Source organism: Mauremys mutica, chromosome 5 (assembly GCF_020497125.1).
Source record: "Mauremys mutica isolate MM-2020 ecotype Southern chromosome 5, ASM2049712v1, whole genome shotgun sequence".
Classification (NCBI taxonomy): Eukaryota; Metazoa; Chordata; order Testudines; family Geoemydidae; genus Mauremys; species Mauremys mutica.
Genome location: NC_059076.1, coordinates 135,908,055 through 135,929,867, shown reverse-complemented (window position 1 = coordinate 135,929,867; position 21,813 = coordinate 135,908,055). Strand labels below are relative to the sequence as shown.

General features: G+C 43.3%; 1 protein-coding gene across 2 annotated transcripts in view; it reads left to right on the top strand.

Annotated features, from left to right (window-relative positions):
- DDRGK1 (DDRGK domain containing 1) overlaps positions 1 to 20,670 on the top strand; it is a 54,463-nt gene extending 33,793 nt beyond the window's left edge. The window contains exons 5-9 of one of the 2 annotated variants that reach the window (XM_045019046.1): positions 8,029 to 8,151; positions 10,581 to 10,619; positions 15,445 to 15,501; positions 16,819 to 16,867; positions 18,813 to 20,670. In XM_045019046.1, coding sequence (XP_044874981.1) covers positions 8,029 to 8,151; positions 10,581 to 10,619; positions 15,445 to 15,501; positions 16,819 to 16,867; positions 18,813 to 18,985 — 441 coding nt within the window. In that variant the 3' untranslated portion in view covers positions 18,986 to 20,670. The remainder of the gene's footprint in view (positions 1 to 8,028; positions 8,152 to 10,580; positions 10,620 to 15,444; positions 15,502 to 16,818; positions 16,868 to 18,812) is intronic. The other variant, XM_045019048.1, reaches the window with a different exon arrangement.
- The last annotated feature ends 1,143 nt before the right edge of the window (positions 20,671 to 21,813 follow it).

Genomic DNA, 21,813 nt, shown 5'->3' with positions numbered 1-21,813 from the left:
TTTTGACTCTTCTCTGAATCTTTAGCAAGGAGTGGGACCATTCTAGCACCCTGGCTTTTTACCCAAGACTTGTTAATCAAAAGCTCCTGCTCCAGTCAGTGGACAGAGTACTGTTTACAGGGAGGATCACCATAACAGGAATTTAACCTGTTAGTATAGGAGAATGTAAGACACTGGCTTCCTCACCAGCCTGAAGAATTATCACCCACGCCACGCTAGTCTTCGGCTCTTGGTTCTGGGCTCCACTTATTGTCCAAATGGCCACAGACCCTCAAAAGACAAACAAAACCCCCAGCTGGGTCTTTCTACCCAGCCGTGATGTCCAGGGCTTACCATCTGGAGTCTTCCTCTCTCAGGGACTGCTGCGGGAGGCTGTTGCTTCCTGCAGTCCCCCCTCAAGGGAGCCGATTGCTAGCCTTTATAGCCACTCCCTTCACAGCTAAGTCTGATAATTGACCAGGCCAGGCTGGCCCTTACAGAGGCAGGTCCACCCTCTTACAGCGAGAATAAAAGGAGTTAACAAATTGGGTAACTGTATGCCCAAGTGCACGTGTTGTGCTAACAGAGAGAGGTGTTCCCTGCACAACACTGTAGCTTTCGGGTCCTTTTACAGACTTGGCCTATGACATCAAAGGTCAAAATATTAACCTGTTTGACCCCTTTATCTTTCACAAGGGCCAAGGAGAGACGATGCTGTTTGCAGACTGCCTAAGCTAGAATGTGCCATTCGTACTTCCCTTTTATTTAAAAAAAAAAAAAAAAAAAAGGTGGAGGGGGAATTATTGCCTACCAGAAACTTAATGTCTGAAACCAAGTCTTGTGGGCAGCACACCACACTGTTCCTACCCACCTATATCAATTAGAAAATGGAAAGGCCAAATTACTAAAGGTTTATGCAACCAGAGAGATTGATTAGTCACGAGTTAAAAAAGGGAGAGAGGGCAGTTATGGTGCTTTGTATCTCCAGCTGTGCATTCAGTTTGAGGCAGGTGCTCTTGGTACGGACGCTTCTGTTGCAGAGTCATAATCCCAAAAAGCACAGTGAATTCAGAATTAAGAGTTTAGCTAAGAAATTGTACTGAGTCTTCCTGATGTCCTGATCCTTGCCTCAGATCCATCCAGTTACTCCTGCAATTCAAGGTAACTCAGCCATCTGTCCTTAGGGTTTTTGTGTTTTTCTTCTCATCGATTTCAGGGAAGATGTTTAGGAGCAGGGATGAAGGCAAGTAGCAGTCATGGATGTGAAGGGGAACGTATTTTGTACATAGTGTTAATAACTGTTTCATGTAATATAAATTCTAACATATGAACCCACTATTTTTTCACATGGACACTGTACATGCCAGAGGAGCACCATGATTTATACATGCAAGAGAAGTTTTTTAAAGGCTATTTTCCAAAGGAATTAACAAACGAGCAGTAAAACTCAGTGAGCTAGTTGAGTTACCCTTAGAATTTTTTCCTTTTGTGTGCATCTTGTAGAGAGTTACCAAAAGAGATTTCCTTTCCCTAAGAGTTGACATTCACTTCCTGTAGGGGATGCTGTTCTTTCGGCCTGCCTAGAGAAGTTAGCTACACCCAAAACGTACAGATAGATTCTCTCCAGTGATCCAGACAGTTTGATGGCCCAGGAAAGTTTGTCAAAAGTTAGAGTGATTCCTGATTGGGTTACTGTACTTACAGTTTACAAGATCCAGTCACTGGATTGACTTGATTATAGATGCCCTGCAAAGTATTCACTTATAATCTCATCTTGTCTATTAACCCACTGCTCTGAGTGGTTTGAGACAGGCAGTTTAATGAAAATGGAGAATCTTGAAGATAAGTGAAATCCCAGAATCGCTCTGATTTACCTTTAATAGGCGGATGGATAAATGCCGTCCATTCCTTCTGGGTAACTTTTTTCACAGCATTGCATAAAGCTTAGCTGTAAACGGAAACTGCTCTTTAATAGGAGTCGTGGGCACTGAAATCTCAAACTTTGTGAGAAAATGAACTCACTGGTGCTATTTTAAATGTAATTATTTATATATATAAAAATAAAATGTGGTTGCCCCTTAGCTGCAATGTTGCAAACTAGAGAATATATTTTTAAATTTTCTAAGTTTCCTTTCCAGTGTTCTGGTGACCTGATTGGCTCCGTCTGTGAAAAAGCTCCTTTATGATTGGTATTGGCTTCAGCGGTGTCTTACCCTGGGGATTTCCCTTTTACTCTTGGAGTTTTTTGGTGGTGAAATGGTTTACCGACCGACACCTTATCAATGAGAACTAACTTCCTCTGATGTTGCAAAACAGCGCCCTTCGTGAGTAATCTGCAAAGCTTTTGTGTAAAGAGCTTGCGTTTCTGTGCACAGCGATTTTGTATATTTTGCTCCCTACAGCACCAGCAAATCTACAGTAGTTTGAAAAATCGCATACAGCGTGTGTGACTGAGACAGACATGTAACTTCATGCCTGTCCTGTAACGAAATATTATATTGGAACAGGATGTGCTGCCTGAAAGCAAATTCCCTTTGAAACATGGCTTGCTGTAATAGAAAAAGAACCCCTCTTCCATTGAGCTAGTTTTGTGTATTTAAAAAAATGTACCACTGCAGGATTGGGGTGTTCGAATCAGTGCTGCAAATAATAAACCATGTCCATATTGCACAGATAAGGCTTTGGTCAAAATTTCTGGATGGCTAACGTTAGGCTTCTAATGTCATATTTCAGCACCTAAATAAAAATAGCCTGATTTTTTTTCCCCCAAGTTGCAGCTGCTCCCACTGGGGTTTTGGGGCACTCAGTGCTTCTGTAAATTAGGCCATTTAGATTTAGTCTCCTAATTTAATATTGAAGACCCTAATTTGAAGCACCCAGCTTTGGAAATTTTGGCCTGTATTTTTAGCCTGTGTAGGGCTGCTAGTGATATCTGCAAACCACTTAAATGTTGCCCATATGCTTTATTTTGTCAGTATAAACTTTAATTTAAAAAAGCGCAGCCTTCTTGTACAGTTGTGGTGGGAGGATGTATTAAATTCACATGCATCTACGGAGTTCACTTGGACACTCACAAGCTAAAACTGCAATGCGGTTTCAGTTTGTGGCTATTTTCAAGCATTCATAAATTTCTGAAAATTTCCCATGCTTAATGTTGGCAGGAAGGTAAAGTTACTTAGAACGTTTGAACAAAATTCCTTTTGAGCAGGTCCCATTATTAGAGTTAGGAGTGAAAATGTGAAATACAGAGGAACTCGGTTTGGGTTTCAAAAATATTGCCCGACTCCTAACCTGTGCTCCCTGCTGATCCCCTTCCATCTCCCTTCCAATCCTGTACCATCAGGATGATAGACTAGATGATCATTAGTAACACCGAGTCCTTTTCATCCATAGATCTCAGTGCTTTTCAAGAGATCAGTACCATTATCCCTGTTTTGCAATTGGGGAAACCGAGGCAAAAAGCGAGCGGGAAATGACTTGTCTGAGATCTCTTAGCAGGCCAGTGGCAGAGCCAGGAATTGAATCTAGGTCTTCCAAGTCCCATCCAGTTCTCTGCCCACTTGAGCATGTTGCCCTGTGGCTTCATTTCAATTTAGATGGTTTGCTGAAGAAGGGCCTAAGTTGAGAGCTCTGGTTTGAAGTCTGCTTCACTGGATGATGTCCCTCTTGCTGCCTCACTACCCAGTTACCATCATCATCCAGCTAATCCTCTTGGGGCCAGGATCCTCCTGGCATGTACAGCACGGGGTGATGTATATAGCACCGCAGAACTGTGCAGCGCCTCACAGGCCTGTAAGAGGCCAGAGGTCAGATTCTGTTCTCCCGTGTTGGTTATAAATCCAGATGGACCCACTGACTTCAGGGGAGTTCTTCTGGTTTGATACCGGGTATAAGAGCAGGGTCTGGCCCGACATCCCTTACCCCCCCAATCAGACTTCTAAAGCAATGGAAACAATAGACCAAAATGGATTTGAAGAGGGGAGAAAGGAGTGTGGATGAGGAGAGAGAGTAAACAATGGGAAGAGAATATACAGCAAAGTCAGCTTGTCGGCTGGCAGAGTTTGGGTGGAAGAAGAGCATGCAGTGAGCAACGGCTGTGCAGAACAAATCAAGGTAGAAAACAGTGAGTGTTTGAGGAAAAAACATTGCAAACACTCCAGAGATTCAGTGGGAAGGTGCTACACCCGGCTGAGACCACGGAGATGCTGCAGAAAAATCCCTGATGCCATTAGCCCCATCCTAGTAAAGTGTTTAGTGGGTCCTGGCAGATGCACAGCATGTGACGCCACATAGGACTGGTACGACAGCAGGAAATGTGGATTTTGCCAAGTGTTTAGAAGGGAGGTGGTTTACAGTCTCTGAGGGAGTGTGAATTTATACCAGGATCTGAGAGACTTCCTTCGAGGGTGAAAAGGATTGAAATGCTTCATAAGAAGGCTAGGAATTGATCAGAAGAAATACTTTACATTTGTAGAGAGCCCAAACATGGTGTCATGTTGAGGCTGAAGAGGAGTAAGATGCGACTGCTTCACAGCAGAAAAAAACACCGCCAAGGTAAGCAGCGGCAGTTACCAAATTTCCTTAGTGCTGGGGTTTTCCCACTCCCCGCCCATCCTTTAAGGGAGGTGGCCTGTCTGTTCTCTCTCCTGCACGCTCCCTGCAGCCTCACTTGAGAGCAATAGATCTGAGATCAGGCCGAAATAAATGACATAACCGTACTTTGCTTTTTTCCAGGGGTTTAATTTCGCTTTCCTCCCTGAAACGTTTTCATTGGTTGCCCTCGTGTTTTTGAAATCCTTGGGAGTGAGGCAGGCAGCACCATATATGGCCACTAAACCAAGTAGTTAAGGACTGATCTTAGCGCTATTTCATAACGTGGACCATTTCTACAGGTGGATAGATTCTCCTGTTGACACCTCCCCGTCTAGTCCCAGGGCCGCCCAGAGGATTCAGGGGGTCTGGGGTCTTCGGCTGTGGGGAGGCCCCCACTGCCGAAATGCTGCTGAAGACCTGGAGCGGAAGAAGCTCCGGGGGCCCGGGCCCCGCAAGAGTTTTCCGGGGCCCCCAGAGCAAGTGAAGGACCCCACTCCAGGGGCCACGAAAAACTCTCGTGGGGGCCCCTGCAGGGCCCAGGGCCTGGGGAAAATTGCCCCACTTGCCCCCCTCGGGCAGCCCTGTCTAGTCCTGAGTCCACGCTTTCCCCACAGCAGCTGTAGTGCTTTTGATAGGAAAGAAGGATATAAAGACAGCAGTAAGAGAGGCAGGTGAAAATAAATGTGTGTTAATGTAATAGACAAAGCGGCTTTGCTATATTTTTTTCCCCCACATCTCCCATCTCAGTTGTTTGTTGCCTCTGTCAGTGAATTTATTGGTATACAAGCTCCTCTCTTCTCTCTTTACAGTTTGGGTCTGTCCTCAGGTTTGATCATGGTTGAATTTACACCAAAGAAATGCATGAAGCAGCTGAGCAGGGAGATGTTGGGTTCTTGTTTTGTTCAGTTCAGTTGTTCAACAAAGCCTCTGGAAATCCTGAGTGTCCTGCACTAGGCTAAAACTAACGAGCATGCCGGCTTGAAGGCTGGCGGCTGCTGCACTGTTGTTACCGAAGGCGCTGCCCAGACCCCCTGGAAATGCTCTGCTGATCACAGTATGTGAGCTGTAGGGCTGAGAAGTAAATGTAGGTCAGCTTGTAATGAGTGACCAAGGCAAAAAGACATGGGACCAAGAATGGCGCACATTGTCAATCCCCTCGCACTGAGGGGTTTTCTGCAGTGTGCTGGATGTGGAAATACTGACACTAACATCGTGGCAGGTTTTAGTCCTACTGAAATCAAAGGCGCAGCTCTTTAGACATGTGAGAGAGAGACTGGGTTGGTTGGTTTGCTTGTCAGCCTCTTTTAGAAACAGGAAAATGATGTCTGACGGTTGTAAATGGGCCAGTTATCTTTTGATTTCTGCAGAACAACCACCTGGAAATTTTGAAGGACTCTTCAACTCTTATCACTTCCCTTCGAAAGTGATGTCAGGTTTTTTGTGCTTCAAAATTCTACATAGTGTTTGAGTTGCACGGATGTAATAGGGACAGAGCTGTGAAGGACTTTGATGTGTCTCAGTGATCCTAGATCAAATTGGCTCAGTTTACTAGTGAAGAAGAGCTCTGAGAGCCAGGCTAGGGGTTTTTTCAGGCTCATGCGCTGCTGCTAATAAAGATTCTGCAACAAGATCTTAGTTAATAACCTGTTTGGTGAGGCAGGACCCAGAAAATAATCCCACTCCTTCTCGAAAGCTGTGTTAAATCTGCAGCAATAAAAAGCAGTAAAATCTTTCCCATTTGACTCTGAATGCACAAAAGGATCAGATCTGGTAAGAAATTAGATGCTTTTTTTTTCCCCCCCCCAGTCACTTTTTCACCATAATTACTCTTCAGGGCCACACTCCCACAAGTTTCAGAGGGGTAGCTGTGTTGGTCTGTATCAGCAAAAGCAACGAGGAGTCCTTGTGGCACCTTAGACACTAACAAATTTATTTGGGCATAAGCTTTCATGGGCTATAATCCACTTCATCAGATCCCTGGAGTGGAAAATACAGTAGGCAGGTATAAATACACAGCACATGAAAAGATGGAAGTTGCCTTACCAAGTGGGGGGTCAGTGCTAATGACGCCAATTCAGTTAGGGTGGTTGTGTCCCACAAAGGACTCTGCTGGGAGTCTGATCGGGCAGTGCTGAGACCTATAATAATTTTTTTGGCTGTCTCTACTACAGCGCAGATGTTTTTCTTGTGCCGTGTTCTAAGGGCCCGATCCTGTCTCTTGTAGGGTCTGACTCTGAACAGTGTCCCTTAATACATGTGCTAATGGATTATACCTCACGATAGGACCTCTTTTTCTGTGTACATTTTATTGATGCAATTGTTCAATTTCCCTCCATTTAAGGAAGCACCTGCTATATAATACCAGTGTCAAAGAAATGCTGCATCATTATTTCAGTGTGGAATGGAGAAAACTGGCCATTAGCAACAGGCATGCATCGAATTTTGCTTCAAAAATAGCCTAATATGGTGGTAGTATTTCCTCCTGAGAGCACTAAGGAAAAATGCATGGAAAGCAGCAAAATGGTGTGCTCTGAGCACGAAACCCCTGCAGTCCCATCCTGGCTGTGCCCCGGATTTTGCTGGGCAGCCTAGAGCGAGTCACTTAACATGCGTGCCTCTGTTTTCCTGTCTCGTTAAATGGTTGTGATGCCCCCAGCACAGGGCGGTTAGGAGATTTAATTACTGATTGTGCACCGCTTTGAAGATTTAAAATGCTTTACAAGGCACAAGTAGTATTAGCGCCTACAAATGATTGAAAGGCACCAGAATGTGTAGTTTTTAGCTAACTAGAGTGAACTGCTCACAGAGGAACTTTATTTTTCTCTCCTTATAGCCAACTCTTAAGTTCTGTTCATAAACCAGGCAGTTAATACAGCTCCTTGTATCTTTTACATATAACCAGTTGAGTAGTCTGCCATAAAAAAAACACACATTTTTTTTAAAACCTTGTAATAGGCCTGATTCTTCATTCTCACACTGGTGGCAAACAAGTAACTCCACTGACTTCAGTCGTTACTCCTGTTTTACACCGGTGTAAGTGAGAGCAGGATCAGGGTCAGTAACTGAAAATGGATAAGTTGCATCAATGTATGGTTTGGGGGCAGGGACTTCCTGTAGCTTGCACTGCAGAAGAAATGTGCTCATGCAAATTGAGGAAGCAGTTCGCTATATAAAAGTGTCTCTCTCCCCTTCATCAGATCTTTTCCGACCCAGCCCAGGAACGGCTGACTTGACTGAGACAATTACTGTATTAAAAGAAGGGCAGAGGCAGAACTGCTTTTGAAATTAATGATGCGATCAAGGGAGGGTTTCAGAGTTTCAGTTTTCAGAAAATCCTTCTTTTCCTGGCCTGTCCCAGTGAATCTGATTGGCACCCAAGTGATCAAGTAAGCAGGGTCTCCGTTAAACTAAACCTGGTTTAGGGAGGAATGATTTGAGCACTTCATTTTTCTGCAGGAAGAGGAACAAAAGAAAGCAAAAGAAGAAAAGGAGCAGAGAGAGCATGAAGAGTACCTCAAGCTGAAGGAGAGTTTTGTAGTTGAAGAGGAGGGTGTCGAAGAAGCAATGACCGAGGAAGAGGTATGTTGTGCTGTCACTGTAGCCAGAATTCCTGGTTTTCCGTCTAGCTTCCTGAGACGGAATAGATTCAACTGTTTACATTGCCCTGGTTGCATTTTATCCCCTTATTGTTTTAAAAATCAAAACAGAAAAAAACCCATCCAAGCCATTCTGAATGAAGTCCTGGGTGAGTTACTTCTAAAAATGCCACTTGGATGGTGTGTGCTGAGTGCACATAAGGATTTTTTTTGCCTTTAAATGACAGATCTTGTGTATAGTAAATGTGAACCTAGAGCATTATAGGAGAACATTAGAGTTCTTTATAGCCACCTTTAGATTTAGAGAGAGATGCAAAGGGGCAAATTGAGCTCACGTGGAAAGGAATGCAAACCCCCAGTGGGGTTCCGCCTGCTTACAGCATTAGCCTAGGGGTTCTGGAATCCAAATGCCTTCCTAGGGTTAGAAACCCTGCAACACAAGCGCAGAAAGTGCTGCTAGAAAGGCAGGTAACAGTGGAAGAGAGCAATTCCGAAGGCAGAGGTTGATGCCAAAATAGCTGCCAAGTATGTTTTAAATCCAGCTTCAATATCTAAGGAGCTGAATTATCACTAAATCAGGGGAATGAAACTGAACTAAAGCTGATTTTAAACATAATTTATTAAGTGAAGCATTAAAGTGCCCATCTCTCTGGTGTTTCTGGTTGTGTGGTGTTAGATCTGTACACTCTGCAATGGAAGTGACTGTTGCTAATTCCTTACCCTCTGCATAGGACTGTAGCACTCTATGATGGTTGCATATAAGCATGTCTTTTGGATGCTGCTGATAAAATGTGGTATTTCACATTGTGGTACCTGAATTTTTTTCTTAATGCTGCCACTGTGGAAGGCAAGATTCTCATTCATAATCTATCAGAGACTAAATGGTTTGCTTTGTTTTAATGTTAAGTGCTATGAAACAATGACGGGAATGGAGATCTCGCGCTCCAGATGTTTGCAGCTGAATGCATTTGATGTTAGCATGACATTTTTTTAAGTGTCAAAAATTCTTACGCTGCTGCAACCCCAGTTTGTTCAGTGGGGTGGCATCGGTGTAAAATCAGATTGGTATTGATTTTTTTTTCTTTCCCTCTGTCCAGCCACCCACTCCAAACCAAAGGCGCATTCCTCATCATGGCTCTAAATTAGGACTAGTAGAAGTCATGCCACGTTAGTGATGGTGGAATAGATTTTCAGAGGTTCAAAGGGCAGTTTGGTGCCAAGCTCCTGCTGAATGTTAGTTTGACTAGGGTGCCTAACTTCTATCTGTTCCTTTGTAAATCTACCCTTACTGTGCCATTGGCATTTCTGTGCTTATGATCAGCTCCCTTTAAACAGGAGTATATAACTTGGTCACATTAATTTGCGCACTCCCCCCCCCTCCCCCCCCCCCGAACAATGGAATCTGTGGTGTATAAAATCCTAGACCAGGATGGCTATTGTATGTAAATGGGAGCAGAAAGGGACTTTACTTGCTTAAGATGGAGGTTGGGGCCTTGTTCTCAACATGTTTTTTTTATAAAGTACATATTTCAAATGTCTGTTAAACAAAGACATTCCAAGATACACATTCCAAGTGCTAACGTGGCTGGAAGGCTGTAGGCTTTCTGCCCTGTGCTTTATGAGGCATCCAGTATCCTGCTGCAGTCACATGCTCTGTCACTGGTTATTGGTTACCAGTCAATTATTGGTTACCAGCATCCTCAAGCTTGCGTGTCTAGAATTAGGCACCTAAATCTGTAGGTAGGCGACTAATATAAATGACTTAATAATTTCCAGAGGTTCTGAGCCTCGGCATCTTCCATTGACTTGAATGCAAATTTTGTTTGTGCAGGGCCTTTGATGATCAGGCAACTTTTATTTAGATGCCTAACTGTTGATTTAGATGCCTAATTTTAGGCATCCAAGTTTAAAAGAAATTGGCTCCAGTTTCTCTTGTGTGATGAATAGTCCAGCCTAAATTCTGCCCTTAGATGCATCTGAGCGGCTTCACATTGATATCACTCCACACCCTGCCCTTCACACATCCAGAGGGCAAGGTCTGGTCCTCGGTGTTTGTTACTTACTAGAAGGTGCAGAAAGTAACTTGGTCTCAACGTGAATGTGACACACCACCATAGTCATAAAGAAGACAGAAATTGGATATTTCCACTCTAGTTGGACAGGTATAAAATATATATTTAATTTTAAATACAGACACCTTGAGCCTTGTTTTGATTTCAGATAAATCAGTGCAAATTCGTAGATGATGTTAACTCCAGTTTTACACTGGTGCAACAAATGAGAATCGGTCTCTCGTACAGTGCCTTATATGATTGTCTGTTTTACAATCCTTGTTTCTCCATCAATATGCAGACACATTTGATTTGATTTCTGTTCATTTGAATTAATAACTGTTTTCCTTGCTGTATCCAGTCCCATAGCTTTCTAACGGAATTTATCAACTACATTAAGGTAAGCTACCATTCCTCTTTCTTTATATCCAGTGTGTGTTCCTTTTAGTTATTATGAAAACATTTTATTGGCGGAGAACTGTATAAAGAAGGAAACCCTTTTGTTAATATCTAGGTGGATATTTAATAAAACAAGTATGGACTTGAACAACAATGTGTGTTTGCTCTTGCAGCTCACAAATGTGTGAATAGTTGCTGGAGTAGTTCCTCCTTCTCCTTTTATCTTGTAGCCATATTTTGGCACTTATATGCACATCTATGGCTATTGTATCCCAGTCACTGTAGTCCACACGTGCTCCCAGGAGTTGAAGTGGTACCTTGGATACTTAAAGTAAAACTCCGGAAATGTTGACATAGAATTTTACTCTCCTGTTTGCTTTGGGATAGTGTTCTAGATAGTCCAGTTTAAGCAGATCACTTTAGGAACATGTAATTTCCTTTTAGAAGTTATCAATAACTAAGCATTTCATTCCACCTTTAAAAGACCTTCATAGTGTAATCTGGACTTGACAGCAATGACGTCTGTCTTAGGGTCTGTCTACCCTGCAGTTGGAGCAAAAGTACACGCGCCATAGCAGCATTGATCTAGCTCAAGGACCAGTAGCAGTGAAGCCGCAGCAGCAGGGGCTGGCTGCCGTGTAAGTACCCAGCACGGGCTTGTACAGCCCACGCTGTTGCTGCATCTTCACTGCTCTTTGTACTCATGCTCACTAGATCAGCGCTAGCTCGGGTGCTGAATTCCACCTCTGACTGCACTGTAGACATACCCTAGTCCTTGTAGTAAAATTTCTGAGTCTTGAATAGAAAAGTTACTATATTTTTTTTAAAAAAAATTACCTAGCCAGTTTCTCGGTGCCCGATCCTGGTGGTTGCCCTCAACTCTCATAGTGGTGAGTGGTAGTTGAGGACACTCCATACCATGCAAGATTCGGCCCTGAGTTTGCGAATGTTGAACGCACAGTAATGATTTTATTTATTTATTTATTTATTTTAAAGTTTAATTCACTGGTTCCATTGCAGTTTAGTTCCCCTCCCCCCACCGCCGAGTGAGAATGAGGATTGCTGAATTTATGTGATGTCTGTTGTACCACGTGCATTTTTTTTTTGATCCTCTTGAAACACAAGCACCGTAAAGGTCACATAAACCTCTCACTTGATTTCCTCTCTAACTTCTCTACCCTTGAGATGCGTGGCAGTGTCTTAACCTTTACTGAGGTGTTGTAGAAAAGATCACTCTCAGGGTGTCTTAGGATTCCTTTTAATAGCATTGGGGAGCTTCATTTTTAAAGTTTGGGGTATTTGTGGTGATTCGCGCTTTCCAATTAAAATAGAAGCCTCAACTTACATTTTAACTGCCATTTACATTGTCTGTCTGAAACCAGAGAAACAATAACAGTGTGTGACTCTGAGACCTGAAAGCTAAGATGCTTGGTTCATGTGAAACCATAAACTCAGCAAGTGGGACATAAGCACATACGAAAGGCCCTGATTCAGAAAAACATCCCAATTGAGGAAGGCACTTAAGCACGTGCGTTGCTGAATAGGAATGGACAGCAGGATTGGGAGCAATATTGTCTTTAACATTTTTAACTTTCTCTTTAGCTTGAAAATATACTTAGTTTAGAGAAGACACGGGCAGCATGCAATCCCTCCTACCTGGATATGTTGTTGCTTTTTCAGAAGGAATGACTTCTCTGCTGAAACAGTGCTAATCCGGCAGCATCAGTCTGAAAGCGTCTGTCACGTGCTCTTAAAGAGCAGCCGATGCCTCAAAAAAAAAATTGTAATTTAACCTTTCTGTTGAGGAAGCTGTTCTGCCGGTGTCTGTTTTTGAGTGGAGGCAGCTTGCTTCATATTTTATTCTTAGGGAGGTTTTACATGAAATGTAGACTCTCTTCGGTTTGTTTTTTGGGGTTGGGTTTTAGTGATTAAGATTGGATTTACAATGGACCCAAAGGGAGTGAGGCACCCAGATCCCATTGAAATTAGATGAAGGTTGAGTGGCTAATTCCCTCAGGCTCCTTTCAAAATCCCTTGGTTATTAAATTCATCTGCAGCTCCTAAAGTCTCGGGGGGGGGGGTGAGAGAGAGAGAGATCAGTGCCAAATCATTTCCATTCCCCAGCAACCGACTGTGATGTTACAAACTGGGGTTCTGGCTTTTGAAAGGGACACAGTAGAGCAACAGAAAAGCTGCTGGGTTTGAACCTGGTGCCAGAGCTGTGCAGGCCACTTCACGAAAAGGAGGACTCTGTGGACCCAACTGGTACCTTGCAAATTAATTGGCAGTTGTTTGAAAGCTGCAGGGAGGCTCGGATCATGGGCAGTATTCCCACTGGAGAAGGATGAGCGGGCGAAGTGCTGGTGAGGCAGCCTAAAATGCAAAGAGAAACATACACCTGCACCTCCGACTGTGCCTTGGCCCATGAAACCATTTCCACTTGGACTTCCCATTTCAAACCTCTGAGCAGCTTCCGGTGGCTGCCAGTTTGTTTTTAAAAAAGAACCTGTTGCAAAAATACCAAAAGAGGCTGCGGGATAAATCCTGAGTGCACGTAGGCACTCGCGCTCTCTCTCGCTCAAAATCCTGCTCCCCTTGCTCACATGAATCCTCCCCTTGGTTACGGTGGGATTCATTGCGTAAATAACCGGAGCCGGATTTGGCCCTAAATTACAGTTTCTGGCCCCAGTTCAGCAAAGTACTTAAGCACATGCCGGCCTATTGAAATGGATGGAACTTCAGCATGTGTTTTTGGAAGTGAAGGACATGCTGAAGTGCTCTGCCGTGAATCAGGCCTCGAGCTTCAGTGACTGTATTTCTGCAAAAGAGAACCTCGATTTCCTAGAATACCAGCCATGAAGCGATTTAACCTGGAAAGCTTCCAGTAAACTCTTTCAGTAGTTAGGGGATGTCTGTTTTTAAGGGAAGATTTAAATCCTCTTTTCTCATTTAGTAAGAGGTCGGGGCTTGGTTTTTTGGTTTGTTTTTTGTTTTTGTTTTTTTTGCCCCCTATCCTTTAAAATGAAGATGTGATGATCCATAGCAGTTCCCAGCTCTGAGAACTGAATTCCATAGACTGGTTTCAGTTCTGTATCTTCAGTCCATGGTAGTCAGTTCTCTAGCTTGGCTGTATCTAACTTCACAACTAGTAAGTCTGTGTGGTTTTTTTTGTTTTTCTTAATGAGAGAGGGCATGACTGTATACAACCTGTTTATTTCCCAGATGTCCATTCAGGTTAGAGTTGCTGTATCCTTAAATAAGTCAAAATATAAACGTTATCATTCTGAAACTGTTCTGTCCAATTTAAACGTAATACTTGCATCTGAAATTATAAAGCGCCCCAAGATATTGCCGTCCCACCATACTGGAAGGAATAGTGGCCTGGAACTAAAAGAGAATGATACTTAGCACCTCTATACCCCTTTATATTTAGAAAAAAGAACAGGAGTACTTGTGGCACCTTAAAGACTAACAAATTTATTTTAGCATGAGCTTTCGTGAGCTGCAGCTCACTTCTTCGGATGCATAGAATGGAACACACAGACAGATATTTATACATACAGAGAACATGAAAAGGTGGAAGTATGCATACCAACAGGAAGAGTCTAATCAATTGAGATGAGCTATCGTCAGCAGGAGGAAAAAAAACCTTTTGAAGTGATAATTAAGATGGCCCATAGAAGGTGTGAGGAGAACTTAACATAGGGAAATAGATTCAATTAGTGTAATGACCCAACCATTCCCAGTCTCTGTTTAGGCCACAGTTAATTGTATCTAGTTTGCATATTAATTCAAGTTCAGCAGTTTCTCTTTGGAGTCTGTTTTTGAAGTTTTTTTGTTGCAGATACAGACTAACACGGCTGCTACTCTGAAACCTGTCTTTATATTTAGAGTTCCTTACAAGCATTAATGCATCTTTACAGTGTATTTAGATAAATGAGATATTAACCCCTTTCTACTGATAGGGAAACCATGGCATGGAATGGTTGAATTCCCATTTCACCAGTGCATTGTACGACTCCAGTCTTCTTCTGTGTAACTCCCTCTGGTTACGTCAGTGTAAGTCTAGAGTAAAGCAGCAGTGAATCATATACTAAATGACTTGGCTAAAGTCACACACGAAGTTCGGGCTAAAGCCAATTAGAAAATTCGAGAGTTCTTTGCTCCCAGTTCTGTCCTCAGTCCATATCGCACTGCCCCTCTGACCGAGCACTAGGAGTACATCTCTAACTATGAGAAACTAGATAAGGGATTAACTTGCTAAAGAAGGTCATTAAGGCAACAACACTAGTGTTGCAGGGGGCTGGCGGGAGGAGCAGACAAACCGCCCAAGAGCTTAGTACACCAGGAGGTCTGGCCCAGTTCTCCTTTTTTTTTTTTTAAAACGTAATTTGCAACATCCCAAACTGAAGTGAAAAGGAATAGCTTTGTGCAAACTGAAAGCTTACGTTAATACTGGTGGGGAAAGATACAGGTTGCAGGAAGAAGAGTCAGGCTCCTTTTTATGAATAGCTGCATGTCAGTGGTCCAAAATGTTTCTGCTGATCTTACCTCTCTAAGAGTTTGGTCATAACAGATCTTTAGAAACACATGCAGTGCTTCATCCGCAGGTGGAAAAGAGCCTCGAATTTCTCCGTAAGCAAAACTGATTTAAATAAATGATTCAACTCAGTTGTTTCCCAAGCAGGAGAGTTTGCTAGGAATTGCAAACTTGAATTCTAGTTTCTCTCCCACTAGGGTGCATCTTGCATATTTCTGTGGCCAAACAGATAAAAAGCGAGTCCCCATTCTCATCAGCGGCTTATAACTCTTCTTTGTTTCCATAGAATGCAAAGGTGGTTCTTCTGGAAGACCTGGCTTCCCATTTGGGGTTAAGAACCCAGGTAAGCATTACAAGTAATACACCAACACTAATAATGGGCGTGTGGGCAAATTGGGACATTTCCATGTGAATCTTGGTGATCCTACTGAAAATACTTGGGTTTTGACTGAAGTGCAACAGAAGGAGCACCCTAGCGGAATTCATTGGAAGAGCCATCCAGCCAATAACTTCATTAGCCAATGAGTCCTTGCCGTGAAGGAGCATGCTCAGAATGTCTTGTACCCCAGCACTTCTTGTTGGCCTCTGGAGCTGTATCCGGCACACGCTTGCATGCTCTCTGCTGGGATACTTTGGGCTACAGAGTCACATAAAATATAGCTACAAGCACGGTCATTGTTGGATAGGGTGGAAGCTGCCCAGGTGAGTGGGGAAAATTACAACATTGGCCATACTGTTTCATGTACAGTAAAAGAACAGATAGTAGTTATTTTTGTCCCTACACTCATTTTTTTGCTGGCATTTCCCCCACACAGTGCCCCCTTCCCCAATTTAGAGCCCGCTAAATTCTTTTTAAATGGTTACATGTTTTTAGGCTGTGTTTTCTTATTAAAAACAAGCAACCTCACCCCTGCAAAAACTATAAAGAACCTTCCAAGGGAAATCTTGACCTTACATTGTACCTTTTGGCCTTCTGTCCTCCATTTCTCTTTCTTCTCTCCTCCCCCCAACCCAACCTCCCCCAGTCTACATTTGTGTCTCTTCCTGTTCTGCCTTGGCTCTGTCTGCAGTTTGGGGAGGGGCCATGTATTTGATTTGATTCTGGACACGCCGAGGACACTTCAGCTGCTCTATAAATAATAAAAACCCTTGGAGTTACCCCACGGATAAATTGGGCATGTTACCTTTTGGGCCAGTGGAGAACACAGCAGACTTTGAGCAGAACAAATATATTTTCATTACTGTATTTGGGCCAGGTCCTCAGCTGGTGTACATAGGCATAGTTGCATGGTCTGGCCCTTTTGTTTCTGTATACAGACACCCTTCTTTGTTAATGCTCAAGAGGTCTCTCTGCAATCCCCTTCCATGAAATATCTGAATGCGAGAGGTATGATTAACATAAGTTTGCAAGAACAGCCTCTTGTGGGGAGAGAGCTATTTGCATACACCGGGTTACAGAGGCTGACCGCATCCTGGCTAAGACAAAACCTTGGCCCGATAACAGGCTGATCAGTTGCATTTGTGTAGAAATGCTGATATGCATGTTTCTCCTAAATATTCTGCACTCAAGAATAAGACATGAAGCACAATCTCTCTGATATGCCTGGAAACATGAGATCTCTCTTCTTTTAACTGGTTCTTTTTCCCACCCCTCCAACAGGATGCAATTAATAGAGTACAAGACCTGATGGCAGATGGGACTCTAACAGGTGACAGTGGAAACGTTATGGGTTTCTGTTGAGTTGTTTAATGTGTTAATAGATGATGCAGGAAATGCATAGGACCCCTAAGCCAGGTAGTAAGAAAATGCTTTCTATTTAATTGATCCTGTAATCACCAAAAACTCCTACTTGGCTTGATCAATAGATATGTTAATTACCCTAATTTCAGCTTTGAAACGTGGTGGTTTAAAATGGACTGCCATCCTGGAGAGCCGCTCTGGCATTTTTGTACCTGATTGTTGTTGCGGTATAGAATTAAAATAATACACCTTCACCCCCCGGCAGAGTCTCCACATCAAGGCCTGTGTATCATTTCAGTTCTGCTGAAGCACTTGAGCTGCCTACAGGCATTGCTGGGCTGCACAGGTGTGAATTTCATTCTCGCTGAGAGCTCAATTATTTTTGCAAAGAGAAAAGTCTTGGCGGAATCGTGTAGGGGTTTTTGGGTAGTTTGCAAACCTGTTTTTAGAAAACATAACACCTAGAGCCCAGAACAGGGACTGTCACAGGGCACTAGTCTAGGGGTGCATCCAGGCTATCCCAGTGCACTTGATACAGTTCTGGGGGCCTTTAAAATGGGGAGTGGTAGTTGTGGATCACATGCCTGCCCTTAGTCATGTGCCCTACAGGAAATTGCATATATCGCTTCCTGCCTCTTGACAGGAGAGAGGGGTCAGGAAAGGAAGTGGGCGGTGGCTCTCCACACCTGTCAGTAGGAGGCTAAGAGGGAAACAGCAGCAGAGAGCAGGAGCTGATTTGGGAAAAGCCTCTCCAGGGGTCTGGGAAGCAGCGGAGGCAAGGACTAGACAAGACTGTTAGGGTTGCTTTAAATCTTATTTCTAAGTTAATAAAGAAAAACCTGAAGCGCCAAATAACCAAAACAAAACAAAAAAAAAACCCCGGAACTGTGCAGCTGTTGAGATTAGGATTTCCCTTTCCTCAGCTGGTGGAGTAGCCTACGAACTCGACTGAGACACTGCCAGCCTGGAATCTAATCCCTTTGTAAAAATTAAATTCAAATAGTTTCTAGTTCTACAAGTGTCCATGAGAGCTTCGGCCAGTGCTTGTCCTCGTATCCCTATTTTTAAGTTGGTGTCCCCTGAATAGATACAATTATGGTAATAGCAAGTGTTGTTCATTCCTGTCATCATTTGATGGCTAGGAAAAGGTATTGTCTGCGTTCAAGGGAGCTAAATTATCTGAAGGACTTGAAGAGGGTTTGCTACAGGGGGCTTTTAGTATTGGCAACTTGGGCTACAGTTGTTAATGTGTTACTGTCTTCTTGCAATAAATACTAGCAGTACACTCCTTTGGTTTTATTATTTATATGTGTTCTGCTGCCTCTCAGCCCAACCGAGACTATTCTCCTGTGAGCCCCGGTCATGGGCCAGAACCCCGATGTGCTAGGTGCTGTACAAACAGAACAAAATGACGTTCCTTGCCGCAAATTGTTACAATCAGAGTATAAAACAAGAGACAACAGGTGGATACAGGCAGATAAGGGGTGCAAGGAAAAAAAGAAACAATATTGATCAGATTGACAGGCTCTGGTCTTGGCACACCAGCAGCCTAAATGTTAAGTTCTTTGTAGGAATTGCAGCAAAGGAATTCTACCACCTAAGAAACACTCCCTGCCCCCAAGTCCCAGCTATCAAAATAGACGAGACAGACCAAGTAGGCGAAGGCACAGAAGTGTGTTTCCCAAGGTCACCAGCAGGCCAATGGCAGAGTTAGGAACAGAAGAACCCAAGTCTCCTTATTCCTAGACCAGTGCCCCTGTCTGCTGGACCACAATGCCTTACTAAATCTGGAATTTAGTTTGTGTGCTGTAAATGTAGTCCCTGAATTAACCAAAGGTGTGGGATCATTAATGTCTATTGGGGAAACGTAGTTAGCTTTGAAGTATTGACTCCAGATCACGTTTGTCTTCTAGGTGTGATTGATGACCGAGGAAAGTTCATCTATATCACTCCAGAGGAGATGACCGCCGTGGCTCAGTTTATCAAACAGAGAGGACGAGTCTCCATTGCAGAACTGGCCCAAGCAAGCAATTCCCTCATCAACCTCCAACCTGAGAGCAGAGCTGTCACTCAGAGCACGGCGTGATAATGCATTTCACAGTGTGGGAAGATACTGCAGTAGAGTAAATTAATAACATGCAAGTCATTAAAAAAAATTCCTGTCTATTCATAACCGTGAAAAAGAGATGTGGTGATTACTTTTAAACATGAACTGCAAGACATTATCCAATGTTTTGCTTCTCAATTGATTAGAGTAGATAATCAGAATAAAATGGAGCCACGTCTTCCTTTTTTTCCCCCAGAGGACACTAAAAAAGAATCCAGGGCTAAACGACACACTCTGGTGCATCTGTGGCTCTGTGATTTCATTGACTGCCCTGTGGACGCATTAGAGGGTGGAATTTAGCCCCAAGTGTACATAAAAGCGCAGACAAACTTTTCAGTTTACTCTGAAAGCTCAGAGCCCTGTGTGGCTGTGAGCTGGACGAGCTTGCTGGGTAATTGTATGCGCCCTACCAATGAGACCATTTTGCTTCCAAATCCCGCGTCCGTGTCACATACAGTTGCTTTTGAAACTGCAGTTGGCATTACCCAGGCTAGCTATCCAGCTGTACCGTGTTATACGCCTCGTTTTAAGGTTTTTTTTCTGGGCGTGCTGGATACAGGCTGAAACAATAGATCTATGCAGATGACATTTTCAGATTTTACTGTATTATCTAGAATTGATGTAGAAGATAAAAAGAAAACTATATTAGAAGTTTCCCTCTGTTCTGGTTGTAACGATAACTCTTAATATAGCACTTCACAGGTTCAAAGAACTTCAGATGTTCTCTTGCTTAAAAGCCTTTGCCAGGGAAATCCCTCTGTTTGTTTTCTTGTTTACATAATGCCCAAAGTGTGGCAGGCACAAAGTGCACTCTTGGGTCTGCAACCAGAAAGAGACAAACACACAGAGCAAAATGAACATCGCCAGCTTACTGTACAGATCAGTCCTAATTATGGTCAACCTTGTGTACCCTGTTATATCCTGACCTGCCTTCCATGCGAATGCAGATGCCCAGTCAGTGAGACTGCACGTTCCAGACATGTAACTACTAAATGTTTGGGTGTTGTGGATTGTTTTAAAAAAATAACACAAGGGGGGAGACTAACTTCCAGGACTTTCGAAGTGCAATTGTTGCACCCAAGAGAATATTTCTAAGAGACTGTTGCATCGTTGTAGCTTGAAATGTTTTATTGGGAGGTGGGGGGGATTTATTGCTTATGTGAGAATAATTTGCTATATAGTCAGATGCGTTCTTTGCTAATTATCTTTCTTCAGCTATAAACACATTGTACTTGTGACTCTGACATACAGTAATTAGGCACTGGGTTTTGTCCTTACAAAATTTCTTTTTAGGTCAAGGTAGAACTGAGCTGAATGGAAATCTTGCTGTTCTGATTCGCTGTAAATGCAATGATGTAGCAATAACAGAAACATTTCATTTGCGTGTTGTTAACAACACCATTCCTGCCAAACCTACCAGCTATGGAAGGCAACGTTCAGCTGTAATGCTGCCTCATGTACCTGATATGAATGCTGACGTGTTTCACCACCGCGCAGAGGCAGGTAGTCACCAGCAGATACATTGGATGATTTAAGGCTTTTCAAAGTGTCCGAATTATTCAGAGTTGGGTTGGGGTTTATGCTGCCGCTATATCTTTTGTTTTGTCCTGTCCTGATATGGACTGTTTTCCTAGTAAAATAAATACAGTGGGAAGAATTGCAAACTTTTGAGTGTGTGTGAGGTTTTTTTAAAAACAACTTTAAAATCAACTCACAAGTTAAGAGAGTGAGTAACAGAAATCAGGTCAGATTTTAATACAGCAAAGTAACTCCATTCAATCCAGTAGTTACTCGAAATGTACATGCAGTTACTCAGGATGTAACAAATCAAAATCACGTCCATTGTTCAGTGCAAGCTTCCTTCTGCAGCTCTGCCTGTGTAACTTGTCTAATGGAAAGAGGCCTGTCTTTCTTGTCCGGAATGTCTTTGGAGCAATGTCTGCCAGTCAGAGTGGTTTTGTGAGGTGCACCATCTTCAGAGCCTTCACAAATATTACCTAATTAATCTCTTAGATCCCTCATATGTTTGGTATTGTAGTTTCCTTGCACGTCTTTACCCAGAGGGAAATGCTCTGATGGAGTGTTTTGGGGCTGAGAAAGCCGTGGCAGTTGTAGCACAGCACGGTCAGGAGCAAACATCTAAGATCATGTCTATTCAAATGCTAAAATTACTTCCGAGGAGAGCAGATCTAAGCAGGGCTTTGGAGCTGTGCTCTGGCTCCGCTCCAGCTCCGCGCAAAAACCTGCAGCTCCACTTCTCTGCGCTCCAGCTCTGGGCTCCGCTCCAAAGCCCTGGATCTAAGAGCTGAGAGGTTTATTTGTTTAGGATGAAATGCATTCCACCATGGAGTGTCCTGGCAAGGTTCTCTGTACCAGCTCACCCTCTCTTTAACCTCTTACTGTGGGGCTTACTTGGTGCCCGGGCTTGCTGCGTGAACTTTGCTCTTTCCCTGTTGTTTCCTAACACGTTGAACAAGCGTGTGGTTGGTCTGTGTACTCGGCTGTGATGCATGCCACAGGGCCAGGTGCTTCAAACTCCTCTGAAAAGCCATTTTTTCAGAGCCACTAAATTCATTGCTCTGACTTTTTTCCACTACTTCCCTGCTAGTATTTATGGCACGTGCATGACCAGTGGACATCCTTGTCTGCATTCAGTGGCACAGAGCATAAACAAGTTTGGCCCTGAAGTAATGAAGGAATTTGAAGGTCTATCTGTTATAAATTATACATATTTGATCTAACACCACCCCGTTAGATCAAAGGCTGAGCAAGGCTCTAGATTGCCTTTACAAATGGGTTTAGTTTTG